The following is a 22,483-nucleotide window of genomic DNA, read 5'->3' as shown; positions in this document are numbered from 1 at the left end:
ACAAAAAAAATGAGAAATACATGGAAAAATGTGATTGCAGTCACGTTTTTCATGTATTTCTCATTTTTCGTGTAGTAGGGTCCATTGAAACTATGAAACATGGGTACTACTTGGATGAGTAATCAAATTTTGCATCCAACGAGTGTTTCCGCTCGAAATTTGAGTAAAGCCATAGGGAGATAAGTTGAAAATACGAGTTGAAAAAATAGATTTTTCTTTTTTCCCTCTAAAATTTGATGATGTAGTCTAATCTTATTTCATTATTTCCACTATTATTTTATTATTTCCTTAGGAGGCTCGTTTTAGACCTCAAAACTCTCCTAATGAGTGTCGCTTGTAGGGCAATTGGGACAAGGGGGCACCTGAATTATATATATATATATATATATATATATATATATATATATATATATATATATATATATTCTTTTTCTTTTTTTAGGTTTTATTAAAAATAATTTAGAAATTATATTTTAATATTTTTTTTTTAATTTTTTACAATTTTTTTTAATTTGTTTCTTTTTTTATATATATATTTTTAAATCTTTTTATGTTTGAATTTTTTTGGCTTTATCGTTATTTTTGGCTTTTTTAATATATATATATATATAATCATTTTTTATGTTTGAATTTTTTTTTTTTAACTTCCTTTTTTTAATTTTTAATTTTATTTTTTTTAACTTTTTTTTTGTTTCATTTTAATTTTTTATTTTTTTTTTCGTTTTAAAAAAAAAAATTTATTTATTTAATTTTTTTTTTTTTTTTTTTTTTTTTTTGGCGTAGGGGTTGTCTCAATGTTTGACTTGCAACTTAGCCTCACAATATGTCAAGTTGATAGTTGATTTATAAGTTTTCATTACAATGGCTAAAGTCTACATTCACTGTGTGTCAATTTGATAGTTGATTTTTAAGTTTCCATTGCAATAGGTCAAGTTTTTTCCCATTGCGTGTCAATTTGATGGTTGATTTTTAAGTTTTTATTGCAATGTGTCGATTTATCTAAGACTAAGATTTTAAAAGCGCTATACTTTAAGCATTTAATATAATGACTATTTGATAAAGGTATTCATTTTTGAAATTTTTTTAGTCATAATATTTGGTCTCGAAATATGTTGAAAGTTTAAGCCTTTTTAGATTCATGATATTTGGTTTTAATTCCATGGCTGAAAAATGTTGAAATTTTAAGGTTTTCAGAATTGTTATATTTTATATTAATGGTATGGTTGAAAAATGTCAAAATTCTAAGGTTTTTCAAAATCATGATATTTATAATTAACGCCATGGTTGAAAATTGTTGAAATTATTAGGTTTTTTTGAGTTGTGATATTTTATCTTTAACATTATCATCAAAATCTATTGGAATTTTAAGGTTTTTCAAAGTAATAATCTTTTATTTTCTATGCCATTGTTAAAAAATGTTGGAATTTAAAAGAAAAATGTTGATGTAGCAGCAACACTTTTATTCTGGGCCTTTTCTCATATTTATTGCACAAAAAAATTAGTTTTCTATGTCATTGTTAAAAAAATGGAATTTTAATATAAAAAATAAAAGAGAGTGTTGATGTGACATCAAGTTGCATACACACTTTTCATTTCGAAGTGTTTTTCCATGTTTATTGCACAAAATTTTGGTTTTTAATGTCATTGCTAAAAAATATATATCTATAATTTTAACACGAAAAATAATATATATATATATATATATATATATATATATATATATATATATATATATATATATATATAAGAAGTTGATGCAACATCAACACTTTTCATTTTCGGGGTGGTTTTTCATTTTTTTTTTGCACAAAATAAGGGTTTTTTGGGTTAGAGTTCTCATTTTGAGGATACATTTCTCGTTAAGTTAGGAACTCTCACCTTTATTGAGAATAAAGATAGTTTAAAAGGTTATAAGATTTAGAACCCAAAAACAATGAAGGTTGTGTACAATCAAGATGGGTTTTTAGAAGTGAAGGATGTCATGAAACAAGAAGTCCTACCAAGGGAAAATGAACCATAGAAGATAAAGTTTGAACTGAAGGATGAAGAATCTGACTCCACAGAAAAATGAGAATTAGAATAAGAAAAACCGCATGCTCCAGTTTTGAGGAGATCGGTTTGGGAAAGAAGGCAACTAGAGAGGTATACTCCATCTAATTTCCGTTCAATTTTTTCTTTATTTGTTACTGATAATGATCCTAGAACTGTTAGGGAGGCGGTGGATTCAGATGATGGCAAAATTTGGAAGAAGGCCATGGTTGAAGAAATGGAAGCCTTGGACAAGAATGAGGCTTGAGATCTCATGGAGTTGTCAGGTGCAAGAAAACCCATTGGCACCAAATGGGTGTTTAATAAGAATATGAATGCGGAAGGAAAAATGGAGAAATACAAAGCTTCGTTAGTAGAAAAATGTTATTCCCACGTATCACGAATTGATTTTGGTGATATTTTGTCTCTTGTTGCCAAGATAGGTTCTATTAGATTACTTTTATATGTTGTTACTATTTTTTATTTTGAGGTAGAACAAATGGATGTGAAGATAGAATTTAGACATGGGAAGAAGAAGAGATATACATGAAGTAACCAAAAGGATTTGTAGTGAAGGGTAAGGAATAACTAATAGGCAAGTTAAAAATTCTTTGTATGGGTTAAAACAATCACCAAGGATGTAGTATCAAAAATTTGATACATATACGCAAGGAATTGGCTTCACAAGGAGTAAAGTGAATCACTATGTGTATTTTGAATTAAATGGTGATCATGTTATTTATTGGTCTTCTTTTTGGATGATGTTATTGATTGGAAATGACGGAGAAATTATGCAGGATGTGAAGACCCAATTGTCCTCTAAATTCAACATGAAGGATCTTGGTGTTGCAAAATTCATTTTGGGCATGGGAATTAAACAAGATTGGGCAAATAAGAAGCTCTGGTTAAACCAGAGGAAGTATGTCGAGACAATATTATAGAGGTTTAATATGCAGGATAGTAAACCAATGAAGGTTCATATTCTTATAGGTGTAAAGCTATCTACAAAACAATGTCCCAAGAAACATGAATAGGAAGAGGACATGTCTCATTTTCCATATGTGAGTGCAGTTGGTAGTTGGATGTATGTAATGGTCTATATGAGACCAAACATTGCACATGCAGTGGGACTATTGAGCAGGTTTATGTTAAAATCAGGGAAGGAGCATTAGACAACAATAAAGCAAGTTTTCAATTATCTGCATAGCATTAGTGATTATGGTTTGTGCTACCAAGAAAGACCAGGATTGTACAAAGTGTTGGACATGCATGGGTTTTTTGTTGCAGACTAGGTTAGAGATCTAAATCAGAGAAGATCTATAGGTGGGTTTGTTTTTAACCTATTTAGAGGAGCAATTAGTTGGATAAGGAAGAGACAGTCTGTAGTGGCACATTCCACTGCAAAGGTTGAATACATGGTAGTCACCCATGAAAGCAAGGAATCATTTTTGTTACAGAGATTATGTTTAGGTATGGGGTTGGTACAATGAGCTATAAGGATAGATTGTGATAGACAAATTGTAATTTTCTTGGTAAAGAACCTTGCTTATCATTTGAAGACAAAGCATGTTTATGTTCAATATCACTTTATGAGGGATATGGTTGAAGACAAAAAAGTGTTGATGGTAAAGGTAGACACTTTGAAAAATGTTGCAGATGCATTGACAAAGTATGTGAACACTGAGAATTTTTCTTGGTGTAGAGAAACAATGGGTGTTGTGGCCTTTGGACTGATGATTGTTTACTCCTGTGGCCCCCTGTGTGCAAAGAAAACAAGTGGGAGAATGTTGGATATGTGTTATATTCTTTGCATAATTAGTTCCATGTGTTGTTACGTTGCGTAGGTCATAGTGGGGGGTCACAAGGGGGGTGGAAACCCCCCCTACATGGCGTTTGGGTCAATGCCCTGAAAAAATAATAATGAAAAAAAAGGGGGACCCACGCATGGTTTTATGCATGATGATTTTTCCCATGGTATTTTGTAGATCTGGTCAAGGAAACTATGGTTATGTTCTAATCCAGGGTTAATGGATTGGGAGTTTATGAATGCTTTGACATATATATAAGTATTGCAACATTGAAAACAATATAATGAAAAATCAATCTGATTTTCTTGATTTTGGGTTCATGAGAAAAATATGTATATATTTTTTGTACTCAACATTGTATATTTTTGTTTTTAAGAACTTGTTTGCAGATAATTTATGTACAAGTTTAAAACCTACAACTAGTGATTTCTAGCAAGAATAAATTGAAAACCATAAATGGATTATGGTTTACTTATATGTGTCTTTATTTAGTGTTGGGTTAGGAGGAAAATAGAAAGTGTGTTTTATCTTACTGTTGTGCTATTGAAATTTCTCGATAATTATGCTAAAACTAAATACCCTTGTCAAGACCCCAAAGACTGTTTATTGTAACCATTTAATTGTTGAATGATACATTGAGTGTGCTTTCAAGTGTGGAGGTTTTCTCTTATAAGGGTTTTCCCTAAAATATCATGTTGTTAATGGTTTATTGTTCATTTATATTTGTTACAACTATTATGTTTTTAATTTTTGCACATTATTATTTCATAGATGTAGAAAGTGTATTCCACACCTATACTTCCTTTCACACTCAATGCTACTTATGAACATAGTTTCATGGTCAAAATGGTCTCCTTATATGCATGAGTATCGACCATAGACATAGCCTCTAGTGAACAAAGTGACTAAAGCTCATCACTTGTTCATTCAACTCACTACTCTAGCAAACAATTAAAACATGTATCTACTCCATCAAACAATTAAAACATGTATCTAGTTGTAGATTTCATTTTATCTACATCCCTTACCTAATCAAAATCCCCACACACATATATATTGAGTGTGGTTCCCCTAAAACATCACTATGATGGCAAATAGAATATTTAGAAGCACCTCACAAATACCTAAAACCCTCTTTGTAACATCCCAATTTTATCTCCATAATTTGCAATATAAGTATGTTATGTAAGTTGGTTAGGCACTATGATTGGGGTAGAAAAGCCTATACTAATTAAGGGGTTGGAAAAATTAGCATCGTAATTTATACACAAATTGATTTAATAAAAATACAAGATAATAAGATAATAACATTTAGGGTCTATGATTCCACCAAAAAAAATAAAGCTGCTGAGGGGAATCTCCCACTAAATCATGTTGTTTTTACTCATATCATCCTCCTTTGACCAATAAATGGAAGAGGTATATGGACAAGTTCATCTCACTAATTTATGACAACATTAGTTAAGTACAACCCTTTTTGGGGAAATGTGAGAATCAAAACATACATTAAAAAATGGAAATTAAAGTAGAAAAGTTTATGGGCAAGTTCATCTCACTAATTTATGACAACATTAGCTAAGTACAACCCTAACCCTTTTTGGGAAATGTGAGAATCAAAACATACATAAAAAAAATAAAAATTAAAATAGACAAGAAAATATTTCTAGGAATACTATATTTTTGGACGACAAGAGGAGGGATATATGTCTAAAATTTGTGATAATTTTTCTAAAAGAAAATTTGCACAAAGGTTCTATTATCTTATATTCTACTTCTAGATGAGTGGCCTTTTGTTATTGCGAGGTAATCACATTACTTTACACGCTAAGATTTTCACTTGGCCCTTACTTGTTCACTGCAACTGCGTATCGAAATAAACCATCACCACCCAGCAAATATTAAGAGAAAGGCAGGACTAAAACATGAATATCATAAACTACATTCCTCTATGTGTTTCACACGACAAAGTTATAAATTATACTACATTCAAGGTTACATAGATCTGAGATGAGACATCACATTCTGATACGCATTCCACTGAACAACGAATTCAATATTCAACCTTACATCCGAGTGAGATGATACATTATGGTATCTCTCCATTACATTTTTATATGTATTCCATACAACAAATTATTCAATATTCAACCTTACATCCAGGTGGGATGATACACTATGCTATTTGCCATAGCAATCCTATCTTGAGCTACATAATAATATACGTTCATGAATACAACATAACACTGCAATACATTCACCACACATGCAATCTTTTCAACATATTTTTACGTAAAGACACTCTAATATATAATGGTATATATAAATTTATTATATAGATAGCTTGCCATATGTGTAGCATCATCCTAATGAATTAACAAATCGACAATTGCGACGAATCTCCCCATTTGTGCCCGTGAGGGGTTGGATGTTTCCCATTTTGATCATGGAGGTTTTGAAGTTCTCGAAGAATGCCTCCTGGTTCTGCATGTAAAATTCCACCAACTCCCTTGTCGTTCCTCCAGTGGAATAGAGCACCTGGTCCGAATTCAGTAGGCCTTCACCAGAAGGCAGGTTTTGATAGTATTGGTTGTCAAAAATGACAGGAGTCTCCACATCTAGTGAAGTTACGGTGTTGTTATTACTGGCTAGCCCTTGAAAGCAGATTTGTTGGAGCGATGTCAAAAACTCTTTCTGAAGAGTGGGATCCGGTTGTCCCGTGAGCCTAGAGTTGAATGTTGCACAACGCGCCTTTCCTATTGTATGGGCTCCTGCGAAACATATCAATCACTTGATGTCAAAACTTTTGTGTCACAAAAGCTTATGTCAAAACTTCTGTGTTACAAAAGTTTATGCCCTCAGCTAAATTGGTGATCGCCATATTATAAAGTAAATTATAAGATTGAAAATTTAATCTCAGTGAATCAAGCTAACACCAAAAAATTGTGTATTACAAAATTGGTATTATAAGAATAACCTCCAACAAAGAAGTGTATATACTGCTCAGGTTGGACAGAGAGAAGAGATATGCCTGCAACTTAGTCTAATCAAGTAAATTGAAAAAAAATCTAAATTTATAAATCTGAATCTTTTTAACACAAATAAATTTATGCTTAGATTTATTTTTAGTGCTGAAGTGTTGATATATAATTATATATTCTGTCCTATTTATTGTTATAAATATATCATAGATAAAACGAACAGTGAATGGATCATGGATGGACCTGAGAGTGTGACCATGTCTTGTTCAGTGAGGCCTACATTCTGAAACTTGGAGTTGAGTGTTGCAACATTTGATGTGGGGGCTGGAATGTTGTTATTTGCTGCTGTTTTGCTTGCTGTTAGGCTGTCTCTTCTTCCCAATTGTACTTCCCATGATGCTCCTCCTGTCTGGCCATAATCAAGAAAAGGGAAAAGACAATTTCTGGTGTTACTATAGTATCTTCATAAAACTTTGAATTAGATAAATGGTATTTTAAATCATAAAGACAATAGAAAAATAACAACAATATTTTACCAGAACGACCGAGTCCCGGGCTGCCATTGCAAGGATGTCAGCACAGGAAACAGTTCCAGGGCATGCAAACTCAAGTTCTTGTTTAATGGCATCTATAACTTCAAAACCACGGAGAGAATTGAGGTTAGGAACTGCTGTCTTCTCTCCCACAAAAGTGACCGTGTCATCCAGCAGCACAGAAGCATCACAGCCCTGCAAATAGCTTCCATTTCTTCATTAATTATCCATAACAAGTTTATGAAATATAATCCCTTAAATATCAAACTCTCTAGAATGATGGTCAGCGTAGACCTCAGGGCGAGATCAAATGTACAAAGGTATCTACTTGGCCTATAAGGCCCATTCTCTTCAAAACAGATTTAACATCCTAACCCAATAAACACTAAGCTGGCGAAATTAATGCAAATTAGAATAGGCTAAACATTATCATGATGGCTCCTGAGAATTTCTGTGACATCAACGAAAAAAGATGTGTATATGATGATGATGAAACAGCAAGTCCAGTATGATGTTACCAAGAACTTTAACTGAGAAATAGAGAACCAGCAAACTCTATGTTGATGAAACTACTTGGATATAAATGCCAGTGAGAAATCCCATGTATAAATGAAGTAAAAATAATCCATGATCCAAGAACTTTCCAAAAAAAACCTCATTTATGAAGGAAACCCAACATTATGCTTACCAAGAAGTATATGTTTATTAAATTTCAGTCGATTTATATAAACCTTAAAGAAACAACTTAAAATGCCAACCTTTTATAGACTCTCTCATGGCAATAAACAGTCAACCATATATGAAAAAGAAAATAATCTCAGAAGTCAACCACACAAAAAAAAGCACAGCAAAGAATCTCAATGTGGGTTAGTTATTTTTTTAAATCATAATTATTGAAATTCATTGAAATGATTTACATTAAACCCCAGATCAAATCTTCTGATTACCATTCTAAAGTATTACCAAAAAAAACATTAATTGAAGTAACCAAATTCAAATATACTGACTAATCTCAATGTGTTAGTTTTAGTTTTCTTTAATCATAAATATCGGTACTTCATTGAAATGATATAGACTAGGGATTATCACTCTAAACCATAAGGAAATAACTTCAGATGCAACCTCTTATTGTCTCTCTCATTTCAATAAAAAGTCAACCATAACTGAGAAGGCAAATGACCTCAAAAGTCAACCAACCATACATGAAAAAGCACATAAAATCATCTCAATATTTTTATTTTAAATTCATAATTATTGTAATTCATTGAAGTGATTTACATTTAATCCCAGATCAAATCTTCTGATTATCACTCTAACTCTAGTTTAATGGTTACCCAAAAACATTAGTTAAAGTTATCAAAAACTAATCTCAATGTGTCATGTTTTTTGTAATTCATAACTATTGATACTTCATTGAATTGATGTACACTAAGCCCTATATAAAAACTAGTGACTATCACTATAAATCCAACTTAATGGTTACCAAAAACGTAACGTTACTGTTGGAGAAACACACACGAGAATATTGGTAAGAAAAAACAATTCAACTCTGCACACAAGAAGCAATGACAACGATATAGCTTGAGTTACCAACATTAACAAAACAATCGTGAAAATGCAGACGAAGTAGAGAGGCAGCCATGCGTGCCTCCTGAATCACAGCCTTTTCAACTCCAGCGAAAATAATTGCATCAGCCTCTGGACAAGTCCATGCATAGTAATCAGGCTTTAATGATCCACTAAGGCATGTTTTCGTGCTTGCACCTACAGAAATCAACATGAAAACAAAGCTGGTTCTCAGAACAACTGCCATGTTAGAGATCCTCTCCATGTCAAGAAATCACATCAAAGTCTTAGATCTCTCAGAAATTCTTCAGTTGGTTATACAACAATGGATATGCTTGAGATGCCCAAAGACCTTATTTATATGAAAACTTTCGTAACCCAGACGTTGATCCGGATTTTGCTTTGGGGTTCACATGGTGTGCAGCCTGGTCAATGTCAGGGCTTCACACTGGTTAGCTGAGCACGTACAAAACTGAATGGATTTCATTATCTATTTGAGATATATGTGTTTTCTATTCTCTAGCTTCTGACTTTGTCCTGGTATCCTTCGATCCATGTTTCAAGGAATATGAGAATTGTCCTTGAACTGAGATTTGTGAGATTTGCTTCTGACAAATGATAGAAAAAATCATATAAAACTTAAAAGGCCACCATAGACCCATTCATATGCCGACAATTGCAAGCTTCTCCCCTGGTGCGCACTGGTGCTTCACCGCTCTGATTCGTTACAGCAGTGGTGGAAATTGCTGTTATTGCAAATAAAACGAAAAACTGACGTTGGCACTTTGCAAAAGGTCCGTATTCAACGAATATCGTGCCTGAAAGTCTAGGGATCATCCTTCGTGATCTGCATGTTGCCTGAAAGTCTTGGGATCACCCTTAATGGTCAAGTTGTTGAGGATCTTTTCATGGTTGTTGCCACGGTTTCTCCCAATGGAAATGGAAAGTTCGGTGAAAGTCAGGTCACAAATTTTTTATGCTAGATTATCGACACTGAAAAAGGAAGTTGATGAGGTTTAATCCTTAACACATCAATTTGATCCTTAAATAAGTAACACATCAATTTGATCCTTAAATAAGTAAACTTTCTTAAGTAAATTGTATTTAAGAGGCTGTTGATGAGATTTAATCTTCACAACCGATGCATAGATCCTAAACACATCGACTTAACCCTGAAGGAAATTTTTTAATCCACTTGAAGGGAGGAATGTATTTGGAAGGTGTTGTACACACGGCCAACTAAGTGTGAAAGGTGATAGTGGTAGAGTTGACTCATGTGTCAACAAATGAAATTACTAAACTCTTTTGGATTTGGCATTTTTTGGGCATTTTTTATCTAAAGATTTAGATGGGTGAAATAAAGTTAGGCATAAATGATTTAGGAGAGGAAAAATAAAGTTATATATAGATATAGATTAGAAAAAAAAAAATTAATATAGATTTATTTTAATTACTGATTTAGTAAGTATTGAGAAGGATCAAATCTCTCGGAGTATAAACTTTTTTAGAGTGCAAAACTAAAAAGGCTTGCATTTAAGAGATCTGAACCCTCTCAACCCCTGATATGTCCGTGGTTAAAATGGATATATATATATATATATATGGGGCCTTGTAAAACTTTTCGAGTAATTGGATTATGTAGACTATATAATTTAAACATGCCATTCCAGTAAAAAAATTAGTGGATTGAAAATTGACCTTGAAATATTAAAAAAAATAGTGAGACTACTTGAAACATTTTAACAATAAGAATTTATTTTTGCAATTGCTTTATATAATATATACACTTGGGGTCACAGGTTCAAATCTTGTGGGGAGCGATTGAAGATGGGAGCCACCTTTGGGGGCATTAAATTGATTTGAAAAATACACAAAAACTATTTTTTCACACATCCAAACACAAATATGATACACATACATAGTTGGATTGAGATCCAGCTAATTCTAAATATGAATATAGGGATTGAGATATTATCTCAACCAAATCCCAAACTTACTCTAAACTTATCATGTGAACATTATCTCCAAGTCCTTCCCTTAATGTTTACATATCAAAATTAACATCACGAAGATTACACAAAAATGACAAATTGCAATTCACATGTCACATATGTCTCACTGGTCTTCCTCAACACTTATCACCGAGATTACACAAAAATGACAAATTGCAATTCACATGTCACATATGTCTCATTAGTCTTCCTCAACACTTATCCCCACTCTGCAATCTCGCGGACAATGCTATTTCACCACCACAATCTTTGAGCTTCCCTCTTGACTCATTTAAGACAGAAGTGCCTCTACCATCATTCACGACTTTAAAGATCAACAATATTGACACACTTTGTTCTGCGAAATTGCATAGCTCTTTGTAACTGTCAAGATAAATAGTCAAGTAATGAACCATCTGATGGATAAGATAAGTAGCCAAGTAATAAACCATTTTATGGACAAGCTCCCATCTGTCAAATGACATAGCTAAATATATCTCATAGTTATCTACAATAGTTGTATAACATTGAAAGTGTCCAAAATTTAATCATACAAACTTTTACACACTTAACAACATTTAAAAATACCCTGTAACTAACCTCCTTGGCTTTACAGACCCATCAACTTTATAACAAAAAGTAAATAGAGCCAAATAAACTATATATTCTTATGGCACCTTATACAGCCATTAATTTATATAATTGATTCTTTATCTCATAAGATTTTTACGAACAAATAAAATAATAATCAAATACAATAAACACAATAAAGCACCAATTAATCTCACGTTTGGTATAATAAGTGATGTGGTCATTAACTTCGTCAGCTTTCGCCATTGCATTCTATTTCCCCGAATCCTTATTCACATGTATCAGTGGAGTGGCAATCGTCGTTCACATTCCAATACCAGAGCGCGGTCTTCCATGTGATTAAGGCATCCTGAGCCACAATTTCAAGGTGATTCAGCAGATCCACGCCCATGTAATTTCTCTGAGCTTTCTCCAGTACGGTGTATGCAAATCAGACGTCTACGTTCGGGATGGCCTTTGTTAATATATATATATATATATATATTTTTGAAATATTTTATTTATGGATTATATTAATGGTATTAAAGTATTTTTTATTTATATATTTCTAAATAAATATTAATATTATTTATTTTTTTTAAGGCACATTGAATTTTTTTATTATTATTAATATTTTTTAAATGTTACATATTAATTTTATATTAAAACTAACTATTTTTTGCTTTTAATTTTTTTTATTATAGTTCTTTCTCTCACACATAATTTTTTATATATACACTTTTTCTCTTTCTATATACATATATAAAGTTGATATTAAAATAAATTAAGTAGTTTATAATATTTTTAGTTAAAATTAACTAAATATATATATTCATTTTTTTGTATTTTTATTTTTAAATAACATTATTTTTTAATTTAAAAAATATTTCATTTTATAAATGAAAGTTAAACATAAAAAAATTACACTTTACACTCATACTATATTATAAAATGTATTTTTCAATACAATTCTATTGGTTAATATTTAATAATTTAGTAAAAATCATTTGTATTAATATAAAATCAGATTTTAATTAAATTATGATAAAATAAAATAAAATTGCAATTTTTTCACTATGACATTTCCCTAAGAAAAATGTGAAATATGGAGTTGGAATTACCCACTATTTTTATTTGGTCAAAAAATATTTAATAACAAAGGCCTTGAGTAGTGTAAATTCATTATTGTAGTTCAATTCTAATCTAAAATGGCTTTAGAAAGTATGATCTTTATCAGTGTTAACTAATTGTGTTGGAAAGGTTTAAACAACATAATCAAATATACTATCCTAAAAAGGATTATGTTCTTGTAAAATTTTGTAAAACTTATGGAGTATGGCAGCATAATCAAGAAAAAAATGTGTAATAAAATTTGCATTTCCTTTGTGTGCTTTGTGATTGTTGAATGGTACGAAGAGATTTTAATTGCAAAGTTGCTTTGTGTGCTTTGTGATTGTTGAATGGTACGAAGAGATTTTAATTGCAAAGTGGGTTGGAATTTTAAAGAATTTAAATATGTGAGATTTATAAAATTGTTTGAACCTAACAAATGTTTGGTAATATAGAAGTCCTATCTTGAATGGTCAAGCTTTATTCCATGCTTGTTTATTTAGGCATTAAAAAATAGTTCATAAATCATGTAAGTATTGGTTTGGTTTCTTTGTTTTCACTCAATAGTCAAATTGTCCAAGTAAGTCATAATTGTGTACGCCATATTATAAAATACACGTGACATGACCCACCAAAAAGTAGCTTAAATGAGATTTTGTAATTCATTCAAGACTTTTTGCGTGGATGAAATCTTTAGTGTCAATAGTATACTAATCTGATGTGGAACTAAGGCTCACTAAATATAAAGAACATATAGGATGGAAATAATTCCAAGATGAATTAAGTTTATATGGTGCTTTCTCTATCACTAAATATAAAGAACATATAGGATGGAAATAATTCCAAGATGAATTAAGTTTATATGGTGCTTTCTCTATTTACTCATCATTGAGAAACGTCGACTCTAGAGAAGGGTCAGAAATAGGATATGCTTTGAAACAATGAATATGTGTGAAATGTCATGATAAATTGCACTATAGGATGTTAGCACCACACTTGAATTCCCCTCCACCAAATCATGTTAGTACCACACTTTGAATTCCCCTCTACTAAATCAAAATGTGTACATGTTTCCAAATTGATAATTTCAATGTCTGACAGTCAGAGATTGAAATCATGTACATTGGTAAGGTTGCAACTTAATTGATCATCAAGGTATATCCTTGAAATATTCCAAATAAATATTAATCCTTAAAAATACTAGACCCCATTTTAACATAATTGGGTATAGCCTATCCTTCTACTAGAGGTAAAATGTTTTTTTTTTTTTTTTATTGAACGGTTGTGGATAACAAATCTACTAGAGGTAAAATGTTTTTTTTTTATTGAACGGTTGTGGATAACAAAACTCTATTTGATCAATAGTAACAATCTTGCGATCATGTGAAAATTTCATCACTTGGTGGAACAATACAACATATTCCATCACATAGGTTTAATTTCTCTTAAGTAGCATGTTCTAATCTAATTCAATCATCCACTACTTCTATATAAATTTTAATATTAATACATTTTCCTCCTAATTCAATGAAAATATCATAAATTATTCCCGAGTATTTATTAATATGTACAACAAAAGATTTCAATATAATGTGTGAGGGAGAAAACTATGGGGAACCTAACTTTTTATATGCTACTATTAAAAAACTACAAGTTAATACCCCTTACTAACTATGATTTATGAACTATGATTTTATGAATGAATAGGTTTCATTGATGTGGATGGTGTTGACCCATATATAGCTCATTTGTGTTAAAGCTTGTAAAGTATTGCAAAGCTCAATATCCATGTGTTATTCTTAAGATGAAGTATGTGGGGCTCCATTAATCATAGTATGAATGATTAACTTCAGTTTTTATGGCTGATATCATTATATAGCATTATATGTTTCACATTGGCATCACTGAGGGTTTATTTTCATCACCTATGTATATTGCTTCAATTTTTAAGAGTTCAGAATACATTTCTAAAACTAGTGGCTCATGGTACAAAGTTGGTCTACATATGTATCGTTGTTTTGGCACACATGAAAGGCTACAAAATTTGGGTGAATATCCTACAAAGCACATTGATCATACAGGTTATAATACTAAGTTTTGGCACACATGAAAGGCTACAAAATTTGGGTGAATATCCTACAAAGCACATTGATCATACATGTTATAATACTAAAACAAAGTTTGAATAGGTTTTTAAGCTAAGAAATATATGTTAAATAACACATGGCAAGTGTTGTGTTGAATTTACATTTGGTTACTTGGTATAATGATGTCTTGTATAATCATGAGTAAGGTGATAATTATGATGGAAAAAACTATGATAACATATGGATTTATGGAATTATGGTATAACCAGGGTGCACATCTTGTGATAATATTTGATTAAAAAAAAAATATATGGTGGCAAGAATATATATATTAAGTTTTATAGCTAAGAATTATGGTAAATGCTTTCAACTTTTTATGGAATTTGATAGGGTTATGTTATATATGATATTTATAATTATAACATTGGCTTAGTATATGGCATATTATATACAAAGTTTTGATAGATGATAAAGGTTGGTCGTGATTGTAGTTGAAGGTGGTATCACCCACTATGCATTAATTTTGGTATAATGGTGCATTAATGGTGTTAGTTTTACAACTCACCACTCAGTATTGGAATTTGTTAGGCATAATGTTCCCTACCCATTTGATTATTTAGATTGTAGAAGCTTTTCTCTAAGTTCTGTTGTTGAATTTTTGAGTTGACTAGAATCTTGGCAGTTGCACAAGTTTTGGAAGAGATTTAAGCTTAGACTCTACAATAAAAGAAGGCTTGACTTAAAGGTGAGTACTTTGTGTGGTTAATTTTAGCATTGTTGTAGCATGAATTTGTTAATAAAGTGTTTTAGATTGATCTGGTTAGCACACCATTTTTGAGTTTTCTTTCCCAATCTTCTTCTCTTGCTTGAAGAGATAAAAGTATCGTGATTCACTTATTATGTATCTCATGGTTTGATGTTAAACTTACATTGTTGCTTCAACATGTTTTCCTACATTCTTCTCCTCTTTGAAAGAATTTTATGAAAGTAAAATGAGTTGTCTTCTAAATATTAAACATGGTTGGGCTATTGATATCATGTTTATATTCTAAGCATTATTTATCCATATTCACGTATTTCCATTTTGTTTACTTCACGTAATCAATTCTTGGCTTTGTAGTAAAGGAATTCGTTATGGTTGTTAAAGAAAGAAATAAATGGTTTTACAATATATGGTTAAATATTGAAATTTGAAATGTTTTACTTCTCCAACTTGAGGATACAATGAAAAAGTATAGGTTTTGAGTAGAGTTGTGTTTGTGGTTTAAAAAGTAAAAGTATGCAAGGTTTGAGTTGGGTTGTGTTTGTTGTTAAAAAAGTAAAAGTAGGCAAGGTTTGAGTTGGGTTGTGTTTGTTGTTTAAAAAGAAAAGTATGCAAGTTATATACCATAGTATGTATGATACTCTAAATTCTATGTTGATATATTAGGTTGGGTTTCAAAATAATAAGTAGGGGCTAACGTGATTGGTATTTTGTATACAAATTATTTGAAAAGAAAAAGGGGACTAGGTCAAGTATATGTCATACCCATTTGATAAAGGTCTTGCTTGTTGAAGTTGGAACTAGTTTTAGTCTTCATAATATAAATTTATCATTGATGTATTTATTATATTTATATTTTTTCAAAGCATGTTCTTCATGCTTAGAGTCAAAAGAATCAGAAAGAAAAATTTATTTAAGTCATGTTCCATTTGGACATTTGTAATAAAAAGAAATTTAAATTTTATATCGAGTCATAAGTCCACAAGTTGACCAAGTTGTGATCTAGATTTAAACAAGAACACAACAAATTACAGAGATAACCATAAATACATAGATGCAACAAAAATAATACTCCATTTCATTAATGTAAAATACTGAAATATGCTTACAAACAAAAATGGAAATAAACTAGCTCGGGCGATGGTAGCTTATCTCAGAGAAGAAATGTGGCGGCTACATGCCTCTGAACTATCTTACAATGAGGCTCTAAGTCCTATTTATTGTTGAGAAACAATGGAAAACCCTAAACATCCAAAAACCTAACCCTAGGAGATGAAGCGCCAAATTATGGGCCCCGTTTTGGGTAAATTGGTACATCAACTTCTCGGGGTCGTAACTTTGGCATATGATCTCCATTTGACATGCATAATACTTCATTAGAAAGATCTATCTGAGGACTACAACTTTGGTATGAAGAACATTGGTTTCCCCAATGTTGCTCCTAGTTTTCCCAAAAGAATGTCGTTTAGGGCCTCAAAACGGCTCCAAAAGTTCAAGACCCGAAAAACTGCTAAAAATAGTAAATTGTGCTACAATTAAGGAAACTGAAAAACTGAAAGAAACAATGGTGGGGTCCTAAGTGGAATTGGCAGGTGGCCACCAATACCCACCTGGATCAAGTTGGCTGTCCTTGGACAAGTCAGCCTAGCCCTCTAGAGTGACACTTATCCGGCCCTCTTTAATTGCTATATATAAAGGAAAATTTTGACCTACTTGGAATACATTCATTTATCATAAAAAAGAAGATTTTTTTAACCTAGCAAAGGAGAGAAGAGGCCACGTCAAAAGAGAGAGAGAGAAGAGAATTCAAAGCATAAAATAATATTCCATTATTGACCGAATTTCTAACCTATTACAGGTTGCACATGTGGGCTAACTTTCTATAGAAGAGGCCAAGATTTCTGAAGTAATTATAGGACCAAAATTGTTTGTTTTTTACCATATTGAAGTATATTTTACCAGAATTGACTTTGACTCTTGGAGGTGAATTGGGGGAGGGTTGGACTTGGTATGTTGTTGGAAGTTTGGTATTTGACTTGGTCTTGGATATCTATCATTTGATATAATTCTATAAGAGAATGATTGTTGGGTTTTCCCATTGTGGGTTTTTCCCTGGCTAGCAACCTAATTTTGGTGTCTCTTGTCTCTTTTGATCTCTATATTTTCCTATAAGATTGAACATTTGTATAATTGCTTGTTGAAGAGGACATAAGCAATAAGAAAAAAAAAAAATTCACAAGCAAATATTAAGTAGATGAATCAAGTTCTAGATGAGATTACATTTGGTTTCTCAACATGGTATCAGTGTTATGGTTAAGATCAAAGCACTATTGAAGAAGCCCTAAGTAGGGCTAAGTCTGAAAGAAAATGGAAAAAAGAGTCTAGTATGCAAGAAGACCTAAGAGGCCAAGATAATAAATGTTGTTGAGATAAAGGAATACTCTTACTCAATGCCATGGAAAGTATCAATTATATATCTATGGAAATCCAAGCTTCCTCATCTCTGAGGACTGAACCAATTCAAGCATCCCAAGGAAGTTATAATATGAAACCATGTTATCAATCTTTAAAAAATACAAAAATAATGAAGGCCAAAACACATAAGGATAAGATATGGTTTGTATACCCTCTTTCAATTGAATCTTTGTAATGTTTTTCCTGAAGAATGAGAACTATTTGAAACAATATATCTCTATAGAATAAGAATTGTCTGAGACAACATGTTTCTAATAACAGTGAACTCTCCAAGACTATATAATTATGAGGAAAGTGAAATTTTTCTCAGGAACTCTTTCTCTGTGGATGTGACATCTAAGTACAAAAACATGGCATCATGTGACCTGACTTATTAAAAGATTCAGGGCATGATCTAAACTTAAATAGGAATGCAACAAATTATAGATATAACCATAAATATAGAGATGTACCAGAAATTACACTTTATTTCATTCATATCATAATATTGAAATAAGCTTACAAACATAATGGAAATAAACTAACTCGGGTGATGGCATCTTATCTCTGGGAAGAGATGTGGCAGCTACATGCCTCTAAATTGTGTTACAATTAGGCTCAAGGGCCTATTTATTATTGAACAACAATGGAAAACCCTAAACAACCAAAACCCTAGCCCCAAGAGATGGAATGCCAAGATTTTGTGGGCCCCATTGGGGTTAGTTGGGCAGCCAACTTCCCAGGATCATAACTTGGTCATATTATCTCTATTTGGTGCATACAATACCTTGTTGGAAATGTGTCTTCAAGTAATACAGGATTTGCAGCAGGCCCCTACCTATGGCTATGGACCTATTGCGGACCTCAAAAAAGCATCGTTTGGGGAGTCAAAACTGCTCTGGAAGTTTAGGACCCGAAAAACTGCTTAAAATAGTAAATGATGAAATAAACAACGAAACATATGAAACTAACTAGAGGTCTAGGTGGAATAGGTGGGTGGCCACCAATATCCACCTAGATTAGTCCTCCCTTCTTAGGAAGAAATGGTCCCCATTGTGTGTAGAGCCTCCATGAGGTGAGGAAATTTATGTTGAATCTGGTCCCTGGTGAACCACATGCCCTGGTGAAGGAGTTGGCCTACTTTGACAACTCAATATAGCTGGATCCTCTGTTGGCGAGTGTTCTTGATATGTGCATACATGATATGATCAGTTGTGGCTTTTTCCATACAGTTTTTGTTCAGCTCTGTTGGTGTGAGTTGTTCTACAATTTCGAATATGTCCAACAATGGTGGAAAGTATGGTCAAAGGCAGTTTACATTGAACACTGAGTGAAAACCTAGGAATGGTGGAATGTTGAGCTCGAATGAATTTTCTCCCACAGCCTTGGTGTGGGTGTATGGCCCATATCAGAGTGGATGAAGATTGTTGTGGGGTCTAGCGAGGCGCTCCTTCTACAAATGTAGCCAAACCTTTTCGCCCTCCTGGAACTTGTGCAGAACCTGATGTTGATCATGGCGCTACTTGTACTTAGCATTAACTATGTCCAACATATCATGGACCTACTAGCGGATGTGTTGAATGCGCTCAATGAAGTTGTCATCCCTGTCGGCTTCAGACTAGATGTGAGTCGAATATGCCTGAGTAGCTGCAAATGGTATAGCCATATCAATGCTGCAAATGGTATAGGCATAACAATGGGACATAATGGCTAAAATCCTATCCCTACTTGAAAGGGGTTGTGGCCCATTGAGATGTGGAGAGCTATGTTGTAGTTGTGTTGGTCATATGGGAGGCGTTCATCCCATGTGCGTGGATTCTTCGAGTTGTACATGCGCAAAATGTGTATGATCAACATGTTGACGACCTTTGTTTGGCCATCAGTTTGGGGATGGAAAGTCGTGGACTTAGTAAGTTTGGTATCTAAAATCGACTAGAGACTTGACAAAAATGCACTCAAGAATTTTTTGTCCTGATCTGAGATAATGGACTGTGGGATCCCGAAGTGTACCCACACTTGCTCAAAGAAGAGTTTAGTAGTGGCCTCCACTGTGATACTCTTCTTGTAGGGTGCGATAATGGCCATCTTAGAGAATTTATTAATGACCTTGAAAATGCAGTCATTGTCATTCTTAGAAGAAGGAAGGCTTGACATGTAATCCATGGAGATGGATTCCCAAGGTGGACTAGGAGTAGGAAGAGGAGTATATAGGCCTTTCTTCTTGATGGTTGGTTTGGCAATGGTGTAGGCAATGCAGGATTTAATGTACCTTCCAAAATCCTGATGAAGGGTCAGCCAATAAAAATACTTTTGCAAGACTTCCACTATTTTCTCTACCCCAAAATGTCCAGTGACCCGACTATGGTGCGCCTCCCAAATCATTTTGGCACGCTCTCTTGAAGGAACACATATGTATCCCAGGTGGCATAATAGTGCATCCTAGAGGTGAAATTTTGGAACTTTCTTACCTTCGAGGAGTTTTTGGTATGTGCTACTGAATTCTGGATTGCTCTTGTAAATATGTCGTCACCCCGAAGTCTCATGCCCATAGGAGTCGAGCACAGTGATAAGCACCATGACTGGTGGTCAGAAAAGGAAGTATGCAACATTATTGTTGTTTCCCTTCTTGTACTTAATGTTCAAATGGAATTGTTGCAGGTATGTGGACCATTTCTGATGACGATCGTTCTGAAACTTCCCTTGTGTATGTATGAATTGCAAGGGTTAGTGATCTGTGTGGATGACTGTTTCCTTCACCAGAATGTAGTGTTTCCAAAGACGGTAGGCCTACATAATGGAATACATTTCTTTGTCATAAGTGGGATACTTTAGGACTATGTCAGAAAGTGTTTCACTATGGTAAGCCATTAGATTCCCATGATGAGTAAGAACTACACCAATAGCATAGTCGGAGGTGTCTGTCTCAATCTCAAATTGCTACTTCAGGTCTAGTAATGTGAGCATTGGTGCAAAGCAGAGGCGATGCTTCAACTCGACAAACCCCTTCTGTTGAGTTTCGAACCAAAAAAAAATTCTTTCACTCTGCCCTCGGTGATTTGACTTAAAGGCCAAGTGATATGAGACAACCCCAACATTAACCTGAGGTAGAAAGTGGAAAGACCCAGAAAGTCGCAGAGATCTGTTAGATTTGTTGGGGTTGGTTAATCCTAAATGACTTGTATCATGGCTAGGTCCACATGCACACCCTACTCATCAATGATGTACCCCAGATATTAAACCTGGGTCATGCCAAAAGTGCATTTCTCCAAATTGGCACATATCTTGTGTTGTCGCAAGATTTGAAGGACCTATCGAATATGATGGAGGTTCTCTTCCCAACTATGGTTGAAGATCAAGATGTCATCTAAATACACCACCATGAATGCATTGGTGAATGTTCTCAACATGTTGTCCATCAATATCATTAAGGTTGTGGGTGCATTCGTCAATCCGAAAGTCATGACCAACCATTCGAAAAGGCCCTCCTAGGATTTGAAGGCAGCCTTCCACACATCGAAGGGTTTGATAGACACCTAGTGATAACCAGACTTCAAGTCAATCTTGCTAAAATATTTGGCCCCCTTGAGTTGGTCCAGAAGGTCATCAATTTGTGGGATTGGGTACCTATTCTAGAGAGTGATCTTGTTTAACACCTAATAGTCAATACAGAGTCTTTAGGTCTCATCCTTCTTTTGTACCAATACAATTGGGCTCCCACAAGGTGATGAGCCTGGCCTGATGTGCCCTTTCTGCAATAGCTCCTAAATCTTCCTCTTGATCTCATCTTTCTCCAGGACAAAGCATCAATAGATTGGTCCATTGGTTAGCGGCGCGCCCAGGGTCAAAGCGATGGAGTGCTTGACATCACAACACAAATGTACCCCTATAGGTGAGGTGAAAATGTCCCTATACTCCTCCACGACCTTATCCATTTGCTACTACTATGCAGAGGAGCCCTATTTGGAAGTTGTGGGGACAACCTTCTTCTTTCCCTAAGGGTGAATCATAAGGAAAAAAAATTTCCTAGTCTTGGAAATGATCTTACTGCATTTCCTTGCAATGATCAAAGAGATGGTGGTAAGCAGGGCTACCTAAGGTATTGTACAACTTATTTCCCAAAGTAATAATCATGAAGTGAGGTCTAAACTCATATATAGCATGTCACTTCTAAAAGTATGGTTTTCCTAATAATACATTTAAAATTCAAGAGTAACAACATCACATAGTACCTCATTCGTGAAGGTCTTGATGTTGTAGGGAAGGCAACACTGCTGGCTGATGCAGAGATCTCATCCTTGATGAAGGCACCCGAAGGTGTATAGTTGCAGATTTGTTGTCGTTGGTAGGCCCAGTCATTTCACAACCTTTGCTAATATGAGGTTCTTTTGGATCCCGCTGTCAATAATGAACTGCACCGAAGAACCCTTCACCCACATTTATGAGTGGAAGAGGCGTTCCCCCTCCTCTAGATCTTCAGGCTCATTTTTCTACATCTTGGTGGTGGCCATGGTGGCACTAGGCTCCACATCAATGATTTTCTTCCCTTTGTCATTCCCCTTTTCAGGTTTTGACTCGGATTTAGAAAATGCGTCTAA

General features: G+C 33.5%; 1 protein-coding gene across 1 annotated transcript; it reads right to left on the bottom strand.

The window, feature by feature from the left end:
* Positions 1-6,194: 6,194 nt before the first annotated feature.
* LOC149243976 (peroxidase A2-like) lies at positions 6,195-9,178 on the bottom strand. The gene is made up of 4 exons (XM_089367894.1): positions 8,942-9,178; positions 7,351-7,542; positions 7,058-7,223; positions 6,195-6,604 (listed from the first exon to the last, which is right to left on the bottom strand). The coding sequence occupies exons 1-4, from the start codon at positions 9,176-9,178 to the stop codon at positions 6,195-6,197; spliced, it is 1,005 nt and encodes a 334-aa protein (XP_089224020.1).
* Between the last annotated feature and the right edge of the window lie 13,305 nt (positions 9,179-22,483).

This window comes from Pinus tabuliformis, chromosome 8, assembly GCF_031772625.1.
Source record: "Pinus tabuliformis cultivar Carrire ecotype Pingquan chromosome 8, CPIR1, whole genome shotgun sequence".
In the NCBI taxonomy this organism is placed as follows: Eukaryota; Viridiplantae; Streptophyta; class Pinopsida; order Pinales; family Pinaceae; genus Pinus; species Pinus tabuliformis.
Note: the sequence above shows the minus strand (reverse complement) of the source record. Positions and strands in the feature narration are given on the sequence as shown.

Coding starts and splice junctions, on each gene's coding strand:
- LOC149243976 (XM_089367894.1), bottom strand. CDS start 9,178: ATGGAGAGGATCTCTAACATGGCAGTTGTTCTGAGAACCAGCTTTGTT. Junction 7,224..7,350: donor CCCGGGACTCGGTCGTTCTG/GTAAAATATTGT, acceptor GATTATGGCCAG/ACAGGAGGAGCATCATGGGA. Junction 6,605..7,057: donor AGACATGGTCACACTCTCAG/GTCCATCCATGA, acceptor TATGTTTCGCAG/GAGCCCATACAATAGGAAAG.